Source organism: Nelumbo lutea, chromosome 2 (genome assembly GCF_056320005.1).
Source record: "Nelumbo lutea isolate HS-2025 chromosome 2, American lotus-T2T, whole genome shotgun sequence".
Classification (NCBI taxonomy): domain Eukaryota; kingdom Viridiplantae; phylum Streptophyta; class Magnoliopsida; order Proteales; family Nelumbonaceae; genus Nelumbo; species Nelumbo lutea.
Window position 1 is genome coordinate 93,960,970 of NC_142685.1, and position 16,330 is coordinate 93,977,299.

At 40.1% G+C, this 16,330-nt stretch overlaps 1 protein-coding gene and 1 pseudogene across 1 annotated transcript; both read right to left on the reverse strand.

The window, feature by feature from the left end:
- Positions 1 to 224: 224 nt before the first annotated feature.
- LOC148872121 (zinc finger A20 and AN1 domain-containing stress-associated protein 1-like) lies at positions 225 to 664 on the reverse strand (annotated as a pseudogene).
- Positions 665 to 13,493: 12,829 nt separating this feature from the next.
- Positions 13,494 to 14,039, reverse strand: LOC148872122 (zinc finger A20 and AN1 domain-containing stress-associated protein 5-like). The gene has a single exon (XM_088973998.1). The coding sequence runs from the start codon at positions 13,976 to 13,978 to the stop codon at positions 13,529 to 13,531; it is 450 nt and encodes a 149-aa protein (XP_088830124.1). The 5' UTR covers positions 13,979 to 14,039; the 3' UTR covers positions 13,494 to 13,528.
- Positions 14,040 to 16,330: the final 2,291 nt, after the last annotated feature.

Here is a 16,330-nt window from a genome sequence, read left to right on the forward strand (position 1 = left end):
GGGCGCCTTATGGGCGGCTTGATCGGATCATGCGCTAGGCTGGTCCAGGTCGGCCAGGTCGCGCAAGCCGTGCGCAGTTCGCGCAGGCCGCGCGCGCCGCGCAGGTTGCGTGTGCCGCGTGCAGGTCGCGCAGGCGCTCGTTAGGCTGCGCGTAGGTCACGCCAGGTCGGCCAGACTGGTGCCCGGGTGGGTCACCAACTTCGTAAGTTTGGCTGGGTGTTTTCCTAGTTGTCACGAGGTGCCATGTGCCACAATTTCACTGGAGGGCCAAATCTGCCCTCATCAGTCTTGAAGTCGAATCCACACTGATGCTTCTCTGGGTATCTATGAATCGAGCAGAATGTGCTCCCGCACCGGCACGTAAACCCAATAAGCTTACACGCTTCCTGCAGCTAACGCATCTGTTCACCGTCGCTTTCGAACCCACCGAGGATGCCGGAGGAGGAGAAGAAGATGTCGTCGGTGAAGGTGACAACGACGGCAAAGATAAATAGGGAACCACCGTGGAAGAAGAAGAGGAAGAGCTCTTCTCTAACTTGCGGAGGACGTGGTCGCGGTAGCACTTGGAACAGCGGTTCTGGTTTGCTGCTGTCCCAAAGAACCCGCACCCATTGATGCACAGCTTCGGCTGGTCTGGTCCTTCCAACCTGTCTTCGGAAGCCATCTCCCGCTCTTGTTTTCTGTTGTTTGATTTGATTCGTCTCTGGTTTGGTGTGAGTGACAGAGTGAAGTACGTTGTGTCCTCGTGTCCCTGATTGATGTCTGTAGTTCACCAATCCTTCTACCCCGTTCCATACTATTTATCAGAGGAGAGATCCAATCCGATATGCACAAAAGAATCCAATTTGTACAAATACAGAAGCTTCTAAATTCTAATCATAAAACAACACAAAAGCTACTTTCCTATTTTATGAAAAACCAGTTACTTCAATTCACATTATAAATCTTTTTTTTTTGTTTTTTTGCTAGATCGGTTGGGCCTAAGTCTTTAGGCCTAGGCCCTGGTTGAGCCGTAAGGCCTATGAAGAATGTATGTAACAAAATGCTATGTAAAAGTCGAAGAAAAATGTTATATAAAATAATACATTCATACATACATTAAGGGTGTCAATGGACCAGTTTTGGTTTGGACCCCGTCCAGTAAAAAATCAATTTGAATAGATTGTGCAGACCAACAAAACATATTGGACTGGACCAATCCGGTCCAAAATATTGATTAGATTGGATTGGACTTGGTCTGTTCATAACAAATTTATATTGGATTGGGTGGGGTTAAGCCAATATCTGATCCATTAATATAAGATAGGAATATAGGTGTCAATGGATTGGATTTGGGTTGAAACCAATCTAAATTAAAATAGAATTTGAACGGTCTAGGCATTGAATTAGACTGGTCCAAAATTGTCCAAAATATTTATTTGATTTGGATCTGATCCATTTATGATAGATTCACATTGGACCAAATCCAATCCAATCGATGCATAATCCAGTACAAAAATTTTCCTAGCACTCACCAAGGTGATGTGTGGTGTAATGATGTTGTAGGGTGTTGGAATGTATTTTGTTGGGAGGAGATCCGGACTCCACAGGGGCACTCTTGCATATGGGAGAATGTGCATACAAAATGGCAGTTATAATGGTTCACTTTTATAAGAAAATGGCAGTTATAATGGTTCACTTTTATAAGGGACATGGGATGATGGGAGAGAACGAAAATGGGAGAAGATGTAAATTTTGTATTTCAACTTTTGGAATGCAATGCAAAATTTGCACCCCAACCATTTCTCTACGTTCGTTATTGGTTTTTTTCTTTTTGTAAATTGGTGGGCTGGGCTTGTTTGGGGGTTCTCAGTTTTAGTATTGGGTTTTGAAATGTTCGAGGTGCTTTGGGCCCTCCTGTATTTTGAGCCCAGATCTTCTACAAGAAGAAAACTCTGCTCATACAACATTCAATCACACATTGGGAATATCTCCTGTGTATATGTCAAGATTCGAAGTATCATCACAATATGCCTTATTGTGCACGTTGTATTGTGGGAGTTATGATACACTTTAAAGTTGTTTCCAATGTGTGGATGGATTCCTATGCTTTCACAGTATGTGTGGAGTTTTTACTTCCAAGGAATCCTATGTATACTTTCTTCTTGAAGGTTTCCATGGATAGGATGTTTGTCGAGCTTCCTGAGTTTACCAGAATCCACTTTACCTTGAAGTCATTAAAGCTCATTTTGACGACGAAGGCATCACCGTGAGGATACTGGATCTTGCGAGCGTCATCTTTGTGAAGTAGATGACTTCTTGCACCTAAGGGCGCTTCGACGGATTCTTGTCCTCTTGCTTTAGCTCTTGAACTGAATTCTTCTCCATCGCCGTGCTGCATCCTACTACAATTGATCATCCAGTTATCATGTTGATCACCCCGATTGTGTGGATCTCGAGGTATCTGATCTCGATCGTGTTGCCTGCTCGATTTTGGTGCTTCCCTGGGCTGGTTGGCAGGCCGAGCATCTCTCTCATCGTGTTTGATAAACTATCAGAGGTAGCCATGACGGATCAGTTCCTCGATCAAATCCTTCAGATTTCGGCAACTCTCCGTGTCATTGCTGATGTCACGATGGAAGTGACAATACTTGTTTGGGTTGCGGTTGGTGGTGTCACCCCTCATCCTAGGCGGCCATCTCATGTACTCAACTGTTTTTATCTACATTAAGATCTCACCCCTCTTTGCATTCAGGGTAGTGTAATTCCAAGTCTGGACTGGTGGGGTTCTGGATCGCCAACCTGATCTAGAACTCTGGAGTGGCGACTTGTTTCGCCTTTTGTGGGGTGAACAACTTCTCTTTGTCGACTTGCTTCCTCACTGTTGCTTGCTACTCCATGCTTCTTCCTTTGGTTGCTTTCTCTTCTCGGACATCTATAGCTCTAACCAGGTTCCCAATGCCTCTTTTGCTTTTGTAAACTTGTTTGCTTCGATGAAGAACACCTCCATAGAGGTTGGAGGGTTCAATGAAATTTTCTAGTGTAAGTCAAGATGGCGGATGTTGTTCACCGCTGTAGTGAGCTGTACTGCCGTCTACCGAGTCAAGGTTAGGGATCTGGAGTCGCTTGAGGTTAAACCTTTTGATGTATTCTCGGAGAGGCTCGTTTGGTCTCTGGACCATGCTTAGTAGATAGGTCGCGGATGTGGGGCACCTCTTACTGGTGGCGAAGTGTGTAGTGAATAGATCAACAAACTAGTTCCAACTCTTGATCAATCCCGAGTACCACATCCGAGCTATACCTTGGAACATCACGGGGAATGCCATACAGAGGCTTGTGTTATTCACCCCATGAAGCTGCATCAAGGCCTGGAAACTATCACTGTGATCTACGAGGTCGGTTGGTCGTCCCGTCGTACAATTCCATGCTCGGGGATTTGAATTCCTTAGGCCGTGGGGCCTGAAGGATCTCTGGTGCTAGCAATGAGGCTCGGGTCACACGTGGTGTTATTGGCTACGCGATGACCTGGCTACCCTATCCCTTCTTCTCAGCCTCCTCATTGTTGGTGGGAGCGAGGTGACTCTTTCTAGTGCTATGACATGAGCGTCTACAGTGTCTCCTCTCTGATACCTCAGTGGTGTTGTTCCCTTTTGTCCCTATTGGTGTTGTGGCTCTACTATTCTCCATTATTGGGGCCTGGTTCCGATTGTCAAGGCAACGAGGTGGGTCTAGGACTTGGTCCTGGTTTCCAACTCTAGGCTAATGGTTGCCTAGTGTTAGACAATTATTCCCTTAACTCCATACAGATTGATGTACTTATTGACATTTATTATAAATAAATAAGGTGCATAATTGATTCATATTATTTTAGTGCATTTCTGGTAATACCCTTAAACTGGACACTTATGAGACTCGTGTTAGTTTAGAATCTTCACAGCTGATGGGTAAACCAAGGGAGGTATATCCTGCCAGGGCTGACATTAATGTGCTGCCAAGAAGGTTGGGGTGGCTGGTATCAAGCTACCAGGGTAAGACCCAAAGCACATGTAGTGTGGGTTTGCTTGAAACTCTGAAACCGGACCAAATTCCTTTATTGCCCTGGACATTAGAGACAGATGGGCAAAACTGGAATGTTACACTTGACCCTTAGACTCGATTATGGTACTGCACTAGATGTCGGATTGGGCTGTTTTTGATATGCCAATCAGTGAGATCCTTAATCGGGTCAAAACCTGGGTATATTGGAACAGTTCGATCGGGGAATGCACTCTCTCTAATGGAAACCTAAACTGTCGGCAGTTGATTTCAAAGTGTTGAGATTTGTTTTGCAAAATATATTTATATAGAGATACGCATATATATTATGGTTTCACAAAATGTTTACAAAATGTTTTAATTCCCGGTATCTATGTGAGTAAAGAGTGCAACACTGTACCTTATAGCCAAGGGAGAGGTCCTTTTTTGTTGGGTAGTGTTTGATCATTATGGGCTGAGTGGTTAAGTATAAGACCATTGAGGGTTATACCTGATGGGCTAATTTTGCATCTACCCACAGTCCTTGGGCCTTCATAAGGTGGCTGGACCCAATGACCATTTAGTGTAAATGTTGGGCCTATTAAGATGCCGTATTGATGGACTTAGGGGTTCACTGTGTTCTACAATGAATTAGGTCAGGCCTTGTAACAAAGGCTGGGCTGAACCCATGTGATTGATGTGTAGATCAATGCTAGGGTCCCACACTATACAAAGAGAGCTATGTGACTAAATGGGCCTAAAGCCCATTTCGAATTGGGCTTAAGTGAGTTAATTTAAAAGGGGAAAATTCTGGTTTATAATCTAATTAAGATTAGCTAAAGGATAAGAAAAATCTTATCCATTTAAGAGTCTAGATCCAAATACCAGATTTGGATCAAGAAACTCTTTCCTTATTGGATTAGGAAGCTGATCCAAAGATGGCAATAAATAGGGGGCGGATTCACCAGTTTCATTCACTCAACAATCTGCAGAATTCTCCTCCAGTTCTTGCTGCCCCTACCCAGTTCGATTTCCACATTTGGATATGATCAAGAATAGTTCTTGATATTTTTTCTTGCTAGAAAAAATAATCTAAAGTCGTGTTCACCAGCCCCTTGCATGATTCTTGCTAAAGAATTAGGGTTCTTACTGAAGAACCACTTTGCTGATCCTACCTCACCATAAGATGTGTCATCTTTAGTGGAGGCGGGTTTTGGTCACCTCTTTAGGTGTGAACACATACGTTGGGAATTACTATTATTTCATATCAGGTATATCCCTATTTGCTTCCTTTTGGTTTCAGATTTGGTCCGGTTTGTTTCAAGAACGACCCTTAAAAATGCAGATTTCTAAATTAGGGAATAGGATTCCTGAAAGGGAGAAAGAAAATTTTTAAAATTTTGCCCAACCTCCCTACAAGGTTCGACCATCTATATGATGGATCTCCTTTCCCTTTAGTGGTCTCAGAGCTAGGTTCAAGTCTTGAACCAAATTTAGACCAAATTTGGGTTTGCGCAAATGGGTAGAAGGTGTTCTACCCGATTTGAGCAATTTACAGTTTTATTGGGAATTGGTTCCCAATTTTTGGGCATATGGTCTAAAAATTAATTCTTTATTTATCTGCACTAATTATAGAAATGTTTTATATTTATTTCTTGATTTATGGGTTGTTCGTTTGGTGGAGTTCGAAATATTTATTGGCGCCAAGAATCCGCGCACCTTGTTGTATTATTCTATTCAATTTGGTTTGTAAATATTTTTATTTTTTAGATGAAATGTATATGATTTATTCTGATGTAAATTAATAGAGAAAATAAGTTTTTCTATTTTTTCATTGGAAGAGATGTTGGTACGCATGGAGGAGAAGAAGGCCCATTCGTAGATACAAGATCTGCAATCTACGATTTGTAGAAAATGAACTTACAAATTACGACTAACTTTTTTCTTGCAGAATTGCAGCACCACGAACAACCCTCTGATTATTGTTTTTCTAATTTTGAATGTCTTTTTTGGCTATAATTAATTTTCAGATCATAACCTTCAATTGGATCTTGCAATTGACACCAAACCCTATGTCGATTTGACCCAGATTGGACCAAACTAGTTGGACCGAATATGTGTTTTAATGGGGACTGTTCTCAGCCCTAAATTTAGATTATGGGCTAGGGGTTTGATGGCCCATTGCAAGATGCAATTCGGCCCACCCTGTAAAAACCCAACCTTATTAAGTTAAAACCGCATCAGCCCTAATTTAGCATAAATGCTATATGGGTCGATCTGCTTTTTGCAGTTCAACCCATATACCTAGATAATGTTATATGATAATGTTATAGGCTTTAATGGGTTGATACTTATTTAACCTAATTAATTTAGGGTTTCACAAATGATTTAATTCATTGGATCAATTATGTGATTGTTTCATGCATGTGATGTATGATGTGTGATGTGCTACGTACATGGTTGATAAGTAGTTGGCTATGTTAATTCGATAGTGGCTCTTTCGCACATTATGGATGAATGCACATCATTTCCCTGGTGTCTTTAAGATCATTGGATGATCTTCCTTCTTAATAGGCCCCACATCAGCTTCCTCTCCAAGAGGAACTGTGCGGAACCCTAGCCCATTTAGGGCCCATCTAAATCTGACTTTGAAAAAGTCAGTGGGAGCCACTTTGGTTTAACCTAAATAAGAACTAGGGCATATTTACTCTTTCCCTCCAGTAAAATATAAGTGCATGTAATAGGGAGATTCATACGATGAATTATCTAAAGGCCTTCCATCATTAGCATGATGATGGGTTTATCAGTAATGGAAATGTATCATAAAATTGGGTTATCCATTTGCTGGTGAGTTTGTTGGATTGTTTCATAAGATGATAGGGGCATCATAGATCGATGTAGGAGGGGCTTATCCTAAAATGAAAGTCTCTCTCATGTTACTTTGGGGTTCACAAATTTGATGGGTAAATACTTATTGGACAGAAAGGTTTAATCTAAAATGATAGCGAACCATTGTTTGACTAAGGCCAAAGGGAAAGCTCATTAGATGTGTGGATATGATCATTCACAGAAGGTGGTGGAGTTATGTAGCTGAAACAATTGTATCCATGCATTATATGTGGTTTCCCACATTTCTAGAGGCATAACTGCAATCTCTGTCATAGAGATGGGAGGGAAATCTCAGAGATGAATAAATGGAAATGGAACATAGATTAAAAGCCATTTTTATGTAGTTAATATGAATCAATTTAGGTTGTGGACTAATAATCTGCTTTTCCTTTATCAGAAATGACAAACAGACAGTTCGCCAAATTGTTGGAGAATAACAAGCTTAAGGGCCCAAACTATGCTGACTGGTTCCGCAACCTTATGTTGGTATTAACATCTGATAAATTGGACAAGGTTGATAAAAATCTTACATTGGATCGTCCGGGTGATTGGGCTTCTGAAGCTCGTAGGATGGAATATCAAGAATAGAAAGAAAAGAATTCTCTTGCCTGATGCTACATCATAGCCTCCATTGACAATCCGATACAGAGATAGTTCGATCAGGTCGAAGTGTCCAAGAATATCCTAGATAGTTTGAGGACTATGTATGAAGAGCATAATTGTTTTACTCGACAGAAGGTCCTAAAGCTATTTATGACCGCTAAAATGACTAAGAGCCAAATGGTTCATGACCATTGTCTAAAGATGATGGGCTACACCAATGAATTGGAGTCAGGGCTTGATCATGTCTCCAAAGTTGATCTCATCCTAAATTTCTTGCCTCCCTCATTTAATCAGTTTATCATGAACTATAACATGAATAAACTAAATGTTAGCCTTTAGGAACTCAGCAATATGTTGCAGAGGGCTAAAGAACTGATTAAGAATGACAAACCGATAACCATGCTTGTTGAAGGTGGCAATTCGGATAAGAAAAAGAAGTGGGCAAAGAAGAAGCCTAAAAAAAGGTTAGAAAGCCTAAAGGGCAAAAGAAAGACAAGACATTGGATGCTTGTCACTTTTGCAACCAGACCACTGCAAGAGGAATTGTCCTCAGTATCTAGAGACTAAGAAGCAAGGTAATTTCGAATCTTTTGAAATAGAGACCAATTTTTTGGTCACTTCTGCTTTCTAGTGTACTGACTTCGGGGCTTCTACTCATGCATGTAACACATTGCATGGGTTCAAGACAAGCAGAAGACTGAGTGACGGAGAAGTTACACTCTACTTGGGGACTTCTGCAATAGTTGTAGCTACAGCCATAAGAACTATAGAATTAGTTTTTAGAGAAGGAATTATTGTACTTAAAGATTGTCTTTATGTACCTACACTTAGAAGAAATTTGATTTCAGTTTCAAAATTGTGCATGGATGGTTATTCTATTTTGTTTAGTAATGTGATTACTATTAAACAGAATAACAAATTCCTCACATATGGAGAACTCGAGAATGGTCTCCACGTTCTCCATTATTCTCTAAAAACAAACTTAAGCGAAACTACATTGGAAATAAACCCCAAGAAGAGAACTCATGATACAGTTAGTGCCTGTGGCATTACCGACTTGGCCACATTAATTTAAATCGTATCACAATGTCGGTAAAGGGTGGTCCTTTGGATTTTCTAACTATAGAAGATCTTCCAACCTGTGTGCTTTGCCTCTAGGGTAAGATGACAAAATGACCATTTATAGGTATGCCTGAATGACCTATAGGCACACTTGACATTATACATACTAATGTATGTGGTCTAATGAATGTTAAGACACATAACCAGTACTTTTATTTTATAACATTCACCAATGAGTTCTCATGGTGTGGTTACATGTACCTAATGAGACACAAGTCTGAATCCTTTGAAAAGTTCAAAGAGTTCAGACAAGAGGTCAAGAAACAATTGGGGAGACAAATTACGACCCTTCGGTTGGATTGTGGAGGCATATATCTCTCCGACGAATTCGGAGACTACTTGAAGGATAATGAGATTGTACCACAACTAGCTCCTCTTACAATACCACAATTAAACGGTGTATCGGAGCGGAGAAATCAGACTCTATTGGATATGGTCCATTCACTTCTCGTCCACTCAGAGTTGCTTATATCCTTTTGGGGTTTTGCATTAGCGACTGTAATTTACGTGCTAAACTAGGTTCCAACCAAATCCGTTCCTAAGACTCCATATGAGCTATGGACTGGTAAGAAACCAAGTGTAGGACACTTGAAGATTTGGGGGTGTCCAGCACATGGTAAAAGAACAAGTGCTGACAAATTAGAATCCAAAACTAGCTATTGGCTATTTGTAGGTTACCCAAAAGCTCTATAGGTTACTTATTCTATGATCTAAAAGAACAAAAGGTGTTTTGTTGCCGAAATTCCTACTTCCTAGAGGAAGATTACATCTTGGACAATCTTTATCAGGAAATTGTTCTTGATGAGGAGAGCTCAGGGGTAATGGGAGATGTCCCACAAGCTCTATATAATAACCAACCTAGAAGGTCTACCTAGGTATCCATGCCTCTAATTCATTACGACTATGACCAAGAAAGTTACTTGGTGGAAGCCACGAATAGTGAGGAAGATCCCGTAAGTAATACAAAAGCTATGTTGGACCTAGATTCCTTGAAGTGGGTAGATGCCATGAAAGCCGAGATGGACTCGATGGAGACCAACAAGGTCTGGACTCTTGTAGACCCGCCCCCTAGGGTTAAAACAATTGGTTGCAAGTGGATTTACAAGAGGAAGAAGGGCCTAGATGGTAACGTTGAGATCTATAAAGCTCGTCTTGTGGTGAAAGGGTAAAATAAAAAAGAGGGAATCGACTATGAGGAAATCTTTTCGCCAGTGGCCATGCTTAAGTCTATTAGGATCCTGCTAGCTGTAGCAGCATACTATGATTATGGGATTTGGTAAATGGATGTGAAAACTGTGTTCTTAAATGGATATCTTATTGGAGATATTTATATGCAGCAACTACAAGGTTTCATTGTTGCGAGTCAGGAGCACATGGTGTGTAAACTTAACCGACCCATATATAGACTTAAGCAAGTTTTTAGGAGGTAGAACATCCAGTTTGGCTCAATCGTCAAATATTTTGACTTTGAGCAGAATCCAGATGAACCCTATGTTTATTGGAAGACAGTGGGAGATAAGGTTATATTCCTAGTTCTGTATGTAAATGACATTCTACTCATTAGGAATGATGTAGAAATGTTAACTACGGTGAAAGTATGGCTTTCATAGCAATTCTCCATAAAAGATCTTAGAGAAGCGTCTTACATCTTGGGACTTCGACTTCTAGAGATAGATCGAAAATGATAATAGGATTATCACAGTCTATTTACATTGACAAGATTGTTAAAAGATACAGTATGAAGAATTCGAAGAAAGGAAATGTTCCTTTTAGGCACGGAGTCATTCTCTCCAAGGGCATCTCTTCCAAGACTCCAGAGGAGATTGAAGGCATGAGAGATACTCCCTATGCTTCAGCCATAGGGAGCATTATATTTGCCATGCTGTGCACACAGCCTAACATTACTCAGGCATTGAGTACGGTAAGTAGGTTTCAATCTAACCCAGGTCAAGAGCATTGGATAGCTGTGAAACATATACTAAAATACCTTCAAAGGACAAAAGAGTTTTGTCTGGTATTCGATGGTAGTTCACTACAAATTCAAGGGTCTTGTGCAATCAGCTTGAAGAGCATCAAACAAGGGTCCATCACAGATTCCACTACAAATTCAAGGGTCTTGTGCAGTCAGCTTGAAAAGCATCAAACAAGGGTCTTGTGCAGGCTAAGGAGCCACGAGTCCACTCGAAGTCGAAGCACATCGAGAGGAAGTACCATCTACTATGGGAGATTATTGGTAGAGGAGATGTTCGGATTCAAAAGGTAGCATCAATAGAGAATTAACAGACCCATTAACTAAGCTACTTACACAGAAAGTGTTTGAGAAACATGTGGAAAGTATGAGACTTTGGCTTATACCCGATTGGACCTAAGTGCAAGTGAGAGTTGTTTGATAATTATGCACTTAGCTCCAATCAGATTGATGTACTTATTGACATTTATTGTAAATGAATAAAGTGCATAATTGATTCATGTTATTTTGGTGTCTTTCTGTGTAATGCCCTTAAACTGGACACTTATGAGATTCGTGTTAGTTTAGAATCTTTATAGTTGATGGATAAACCTAGGGATGTATATCTTGCCAAGGCTGATACTAATGTATTGCCAAGAAGGTTGGGGTAGCTGGTCTCAATCTACCAGGGTATGACCCAAAGCACATGTAGTGTGGGTTTGCTTGAAACTTTAAAACCAAACCAAATTCCATTATTAACTTGGACCTTGGAGATAAATGGGCAAAACTAGAATGTTACACCAGACCCCTATACTCGATTATGGTACTGCACTAGGTGTCGGATTGGGTTGTTTTTGATATGCCAATTAGTGAGATCCTTAATCGGGTCAAAACCTGGGTATATTGGGATAGTCCGAGAATTCACCTGAGTGGGTGATTATAGTGATAGGATCAGCCCCTTTGTCGGACAAAGTGAATGATCGGGGAATGCACTCTCTATGATGGAAACCTAAACTGTTGGCAGTTGATTTCAAAGTGTTGAGATTTGTTTTGCAAAATATATTTATATAGAGATATGCATATATATTATGGTTTCACAAAATGTTTGCAAAATGTTTTAATTTCTAGGATCCATGTGAGTAGAGAGTGCAACACTGTACCTTGCAACCGAGGGAGATGTCCTCTCTTGTCAGGCAGTGTTTGATCATTATGGGCTGAGTGGTTAAGTGTAAGACCATTGAGGGTTATACCTGATGGGCTAATCTTGCATCTGCCCATAGTCCTTGGGCCTTCATAAGGTGGTTGGACCCAAGGACCATTTAGTGTAAATGTTGGGCCCATTAAGAGCCCATACTGATGGACTTAGGACCATACAGTGAATTTGAACTGACCTTGTAACAATGCTGGGCTGAACCCATGTGACTGATGTGTAGATCAATGCTAGGGTCCCACGCCATACAAAGAGAGCCAAACTAGCCAGCAGTTAAAGGAAAAGTGAGCTATGTGACGAAATGGGCCTAAAGCCCATTTCGAACTAGGCTTAAGTGAGTTAATTTAAGAGGGGTGAATTCTGGTTTATAATCTAATTAGTATTAGCTAAATGATAAGATAAGTCTTATCCATTTAAGAGTTTAGATCCAAATATCAGATTTGGGTCAAGGAACTCTTTCCTAATTGGATTAGGAAACTGATCCAAAGAAGGCTATAAATAAGGGGCGAATTCACCAGTTTCATGCACTCAACAATCTACAGAATTCTCCTATTGTTTTACTGCCCCTACTCAATTCGATTTCCTCCTTTGGATCTGATCAAGAATAGTTCTTGATATTTTTTTTTGCTAGAAGAAACAATCTAAAGTCATTCTCACCAGCCCTTGCATGATTTTTGCTGAAGAACCACTTTGTTGATCTTGCCTCACCATAAGATGCGTTATCTTCAGTGGAGGCGGGTTTTGGTCACCTCTTTGAGCGTGAACACCTATGTTGGGAGTTATTGGTATTCCATATTAGGTATATCCCTAGTTGCTTCCTTTTGGTTTCAAATCTGATCCAGTTTGTTTGAAGAATGAGCCTTGAAAATATAGTTTTTTAAATTAGGAAATTAGATTCCTAGAAGGGAGAAAGAAAATTTTTGAAATTTCACCCAACTTCCCTACAAGGTTCGGCCATCCATATGATAGATCTCCCTTCCCTTCACCTAGTTGCTAGTTATTCTGATTGGCATTTTATTGCTGGTTCTGGTTCAAATTTTGTAGTGGTGGTTGTGACTGCTACGACTATTGTGACATAATGAAAGCGGCAAACCTTTCCTCCCAATCCCATTTCTGAAGATTCATACCATGACCGTACTGTACCAATTCGTTGAATTGCCGCACATCGATCCCTATGGGAACCATTGATGGCTCAACCGCGGTGAAGAGTGAAAGCACCTGTGCTTGAGTTCGAAATGAGGAGCGGATAGAGAAGGGGGAGTTTGAAATGTGTGAAATGAAAATATGGTTTTTGTATTTCTGTGTCCGGTTTAACCGGATTCCATTAGTTGACGGCCAAACCATTGTTAACATTATCCATCCTGCGCTGAATAAACGTGGTTGAACGTGATATCAATGCTATTTTCTCAAAACAGCGGTTTATATGGCAGCACGGTTTTCAAAAAAAAAAAATAAATAAACACTGTTTTTTAAAATAGCGCAACGTACCAGAACCGATGCCGATCACCTACTTAATGAAGCGTTGAAAACAAGCAAAGGGATGGAGAGAAAAAAGAATAATATGTGATGAATCTATTTATGAAACAAATTTTCAGAATTCCAGATATAAGAACACGAAGGAAAGGAATAAAAAACATAGTTATTTCGAACCTTAATTCTTCACCAGTAACATAGTTATTACTTAAACAATAGGGAAAAAGCAAAAAAACTCCAATTACTAGTCGCCCCTACTAAAGAGTATGAGAAGGAATGGAAAAAGAAGCTCAGATTCTCTCATCGAGTTTGTCGGCCTTGATTATTGGATTAGTCTCAGATATGGCGACCCGCCCAGTGGTCTTGAAGTCGAATCCACACTGATGCTTCTCTGGGTATCTGTGAATCGAGCAGAATGTGCTCCCGCACCGGCACGTAAAACCCAATAAGCCTACACGCTTCCTGCAGCTAGTGCATCTGTTCACCGTTGCTTTCGAACCCACCGAGGATGCCGGAGGAGGAGAAGAAGATGTCGTCGGTGAAGGTGACGATGACGGCAAAGATAAAGAGGGAACCACCGCAGAAGAAGAAGAGGAAGAGCTCTTCTCTAACTTGCGGAGGACGTGATCGCGGTAGCACTTGGAACAAAGGTTCTGGTTTGCCGCTGTCCCAAAGAACCCGCAGCCATTGGTGCACAGCTTCGGGTGGTCTGGTTCTTCCAACCTCTCTTCGGAAGCCATCTCCTGCTCTTGTTTTCTGTTGTTTGATTTGATTCGTCTCTGGTTTGGTGTGAGTGACAGAGTGAAGTACGTTGTGTCCTCGTGTCTCTGATTGATGTCTGTAGTTCACCAATCCTTCTACCCCGTTCCATACTATTTATCTTGAAAGGGGGAGAGATCCAATTCGATACGCACAGAAGAATCCAATTTGTACAAATACAGAAACTTCTAAATTCTAATCATAAAACATCACAAAAACTTTGTTTCCTATTTTATGAAAAGCAAGTTACTTCAATTCACACTATAAATCATTTATTTATTTATTCTTTTGCTAGATGGATTGGGCCTAAGTCTTTAGGCCTAGGCCCTGGTTGGCCGTAAGCCGTATGAAGTAATGAAGAATGTTTGTAACAAAATGCTATGTAAAATTCGTAGAAAAAATGTTATATAAAATAATTCATTCATGCATACATGCATATAAGGGTGTCAATGGACCGGTTTGGGATTGGACCCCATCCGGTCCAAAAATCAATTTAAATAGATTGGGCGGACCAACAAAACATATTAAATTGGACCAATCCGGTCTAAAATAGATCCATGACCCATTATTAAATTATTAATTATTTAATAAGATATTAATATAATTAATTATTTATTTATAAATTATAAGAAATAATTAATAACATATTAATAAATAAAAAATGATATTTGATAATAAAATATTAAATACCTTGGGTCAACCACTTAAGTTCCTTCTTTCATTAGTAAATTTCCATAATACATTCGCCTCCTTTTGCAACCATCCTACAACCAGCCTCATGTCACCTCAACTATTAGCTTTCTTATATTATGTTCCTTGGCCCTTTTTAATCCTACCATTATCAATAACCTCAACTTTAAGTGAATCACCTCACCAATAAAGCATAAGAAGAAAAAGCAATGACTTTCCATTTTTCATTCCTGAAAACTCCTCCAATGCTCACTACAAGAAAATCAGCCTAAGGCAGTAGTGCTGAGTTTGCTCCGTAAACCACTTCCAGCCCAGGTCAAAACCACTGATTTATTGATCAACCACTCAATCCAGTGCTTTTCTCAAGCAACTCCGTAGTGTTTTTTGAAAAGCAGTGATCTCCGCCAAAAGTTTTTTGCTATCAGAACCTTTTCGTTAAGAAGTGGGAGAGAACATAAGAAGTTGATGATCCTTTCCACTGTCCGATATCCTAAATTCAGTATAAGTGGTGATCATTTTAAGAGTGCCACCTTAGCACTAACTGTTGGAAAACGGAGTCATAGAAACTTGGAGGAAAAGTGCTCTAAGGTGTGTTTGAAGACACTGTCTTTAGAATGTTATTTGTCCCCACTTGGTTTTATTGAGTTTGCTGTGAGGTTACAAGAAAATTCATTCATAGGATACAATAGAGCCTTTTGTGAGAATCTGCAACTAGCAAAGTTGAAGAATCTCTAAAGAAACCTTCTATGAGACAGTAGCAGATCGGACTGAAGAGACAAAAATGATTTTCAAAAACTTGTGTTCAATTGCTTGAGTCACATTCCTTAAATAGTTTCTAAAGAGTCAAGGAGAAGAGGAAGGTTCTGGTTTAGAAAAATGCTCTTTGAATAGTCACAATTTTAAATGTTGTGACTATTTTGGATAAAGCCTCTTGGTCCCACCTGATCAGATCATGATCGTTGGAATCATCAGCAGTCAACCTTGCTCCTAAAGTCAAAGTCGCCTTACACGGACACATTGTGTCGCGCACACGTGTGCGACAAAATTGTGAGAAAAGTGTGCCTCTAAAGTGCCTCATTGCACCGCACACATGTATGTATGCGCGTTGTGCGGTAACAAGCCTCCATACTTTACTCTTATATTTCTAAGGAGTGTAAATAAGCTTCTGTTTAAAAATTTAAAGCAAGTTTAGTAATTTTCCAATGTGGGACAAGTTGATAACTGATTTTAATGAAAGAAAACACTATTTTCTAAGATATGTGTGTTTTCTTCATGGAATTGGTCAATCAAATCCCATTGGATTTAATCTCTAATGAGATTAAAATCCAACACTAGCTACAATATTGGCCATAAAGACCACCAGCTAAGAGCATTTTTCTTGTAGTGGCATAATGAACCTAGGTTGCGGTCACTGCTTCCATGAAAATTCAGCTTAATGTCAACTAATAGGTTTTTCGACTAAGTAGTACTGCAGACCACAAATGAATCACCTCTTTTGTTTCTATCAATTTTCTACAGCTCCTTTTTCCAAACCGAATCTTTTTCCACATTTTTAGTCATTCTTTGCTCAATTGCATTAGCCATCTTGTTCAAAATCTTCTTGCAGTAGCTGTTTACTACATATGGTATACAAAGAATGAAAA

Excerpts from the sequence above, each read along its gene's own strand:
- LOC148872122 (XM_088973998.1), bottom strand. The coding sequence starts at position 13,978 with ATGGCTTCCGAAGAGAGGTTGGAAGAACCAGACCACCCGAAGCTGTGC.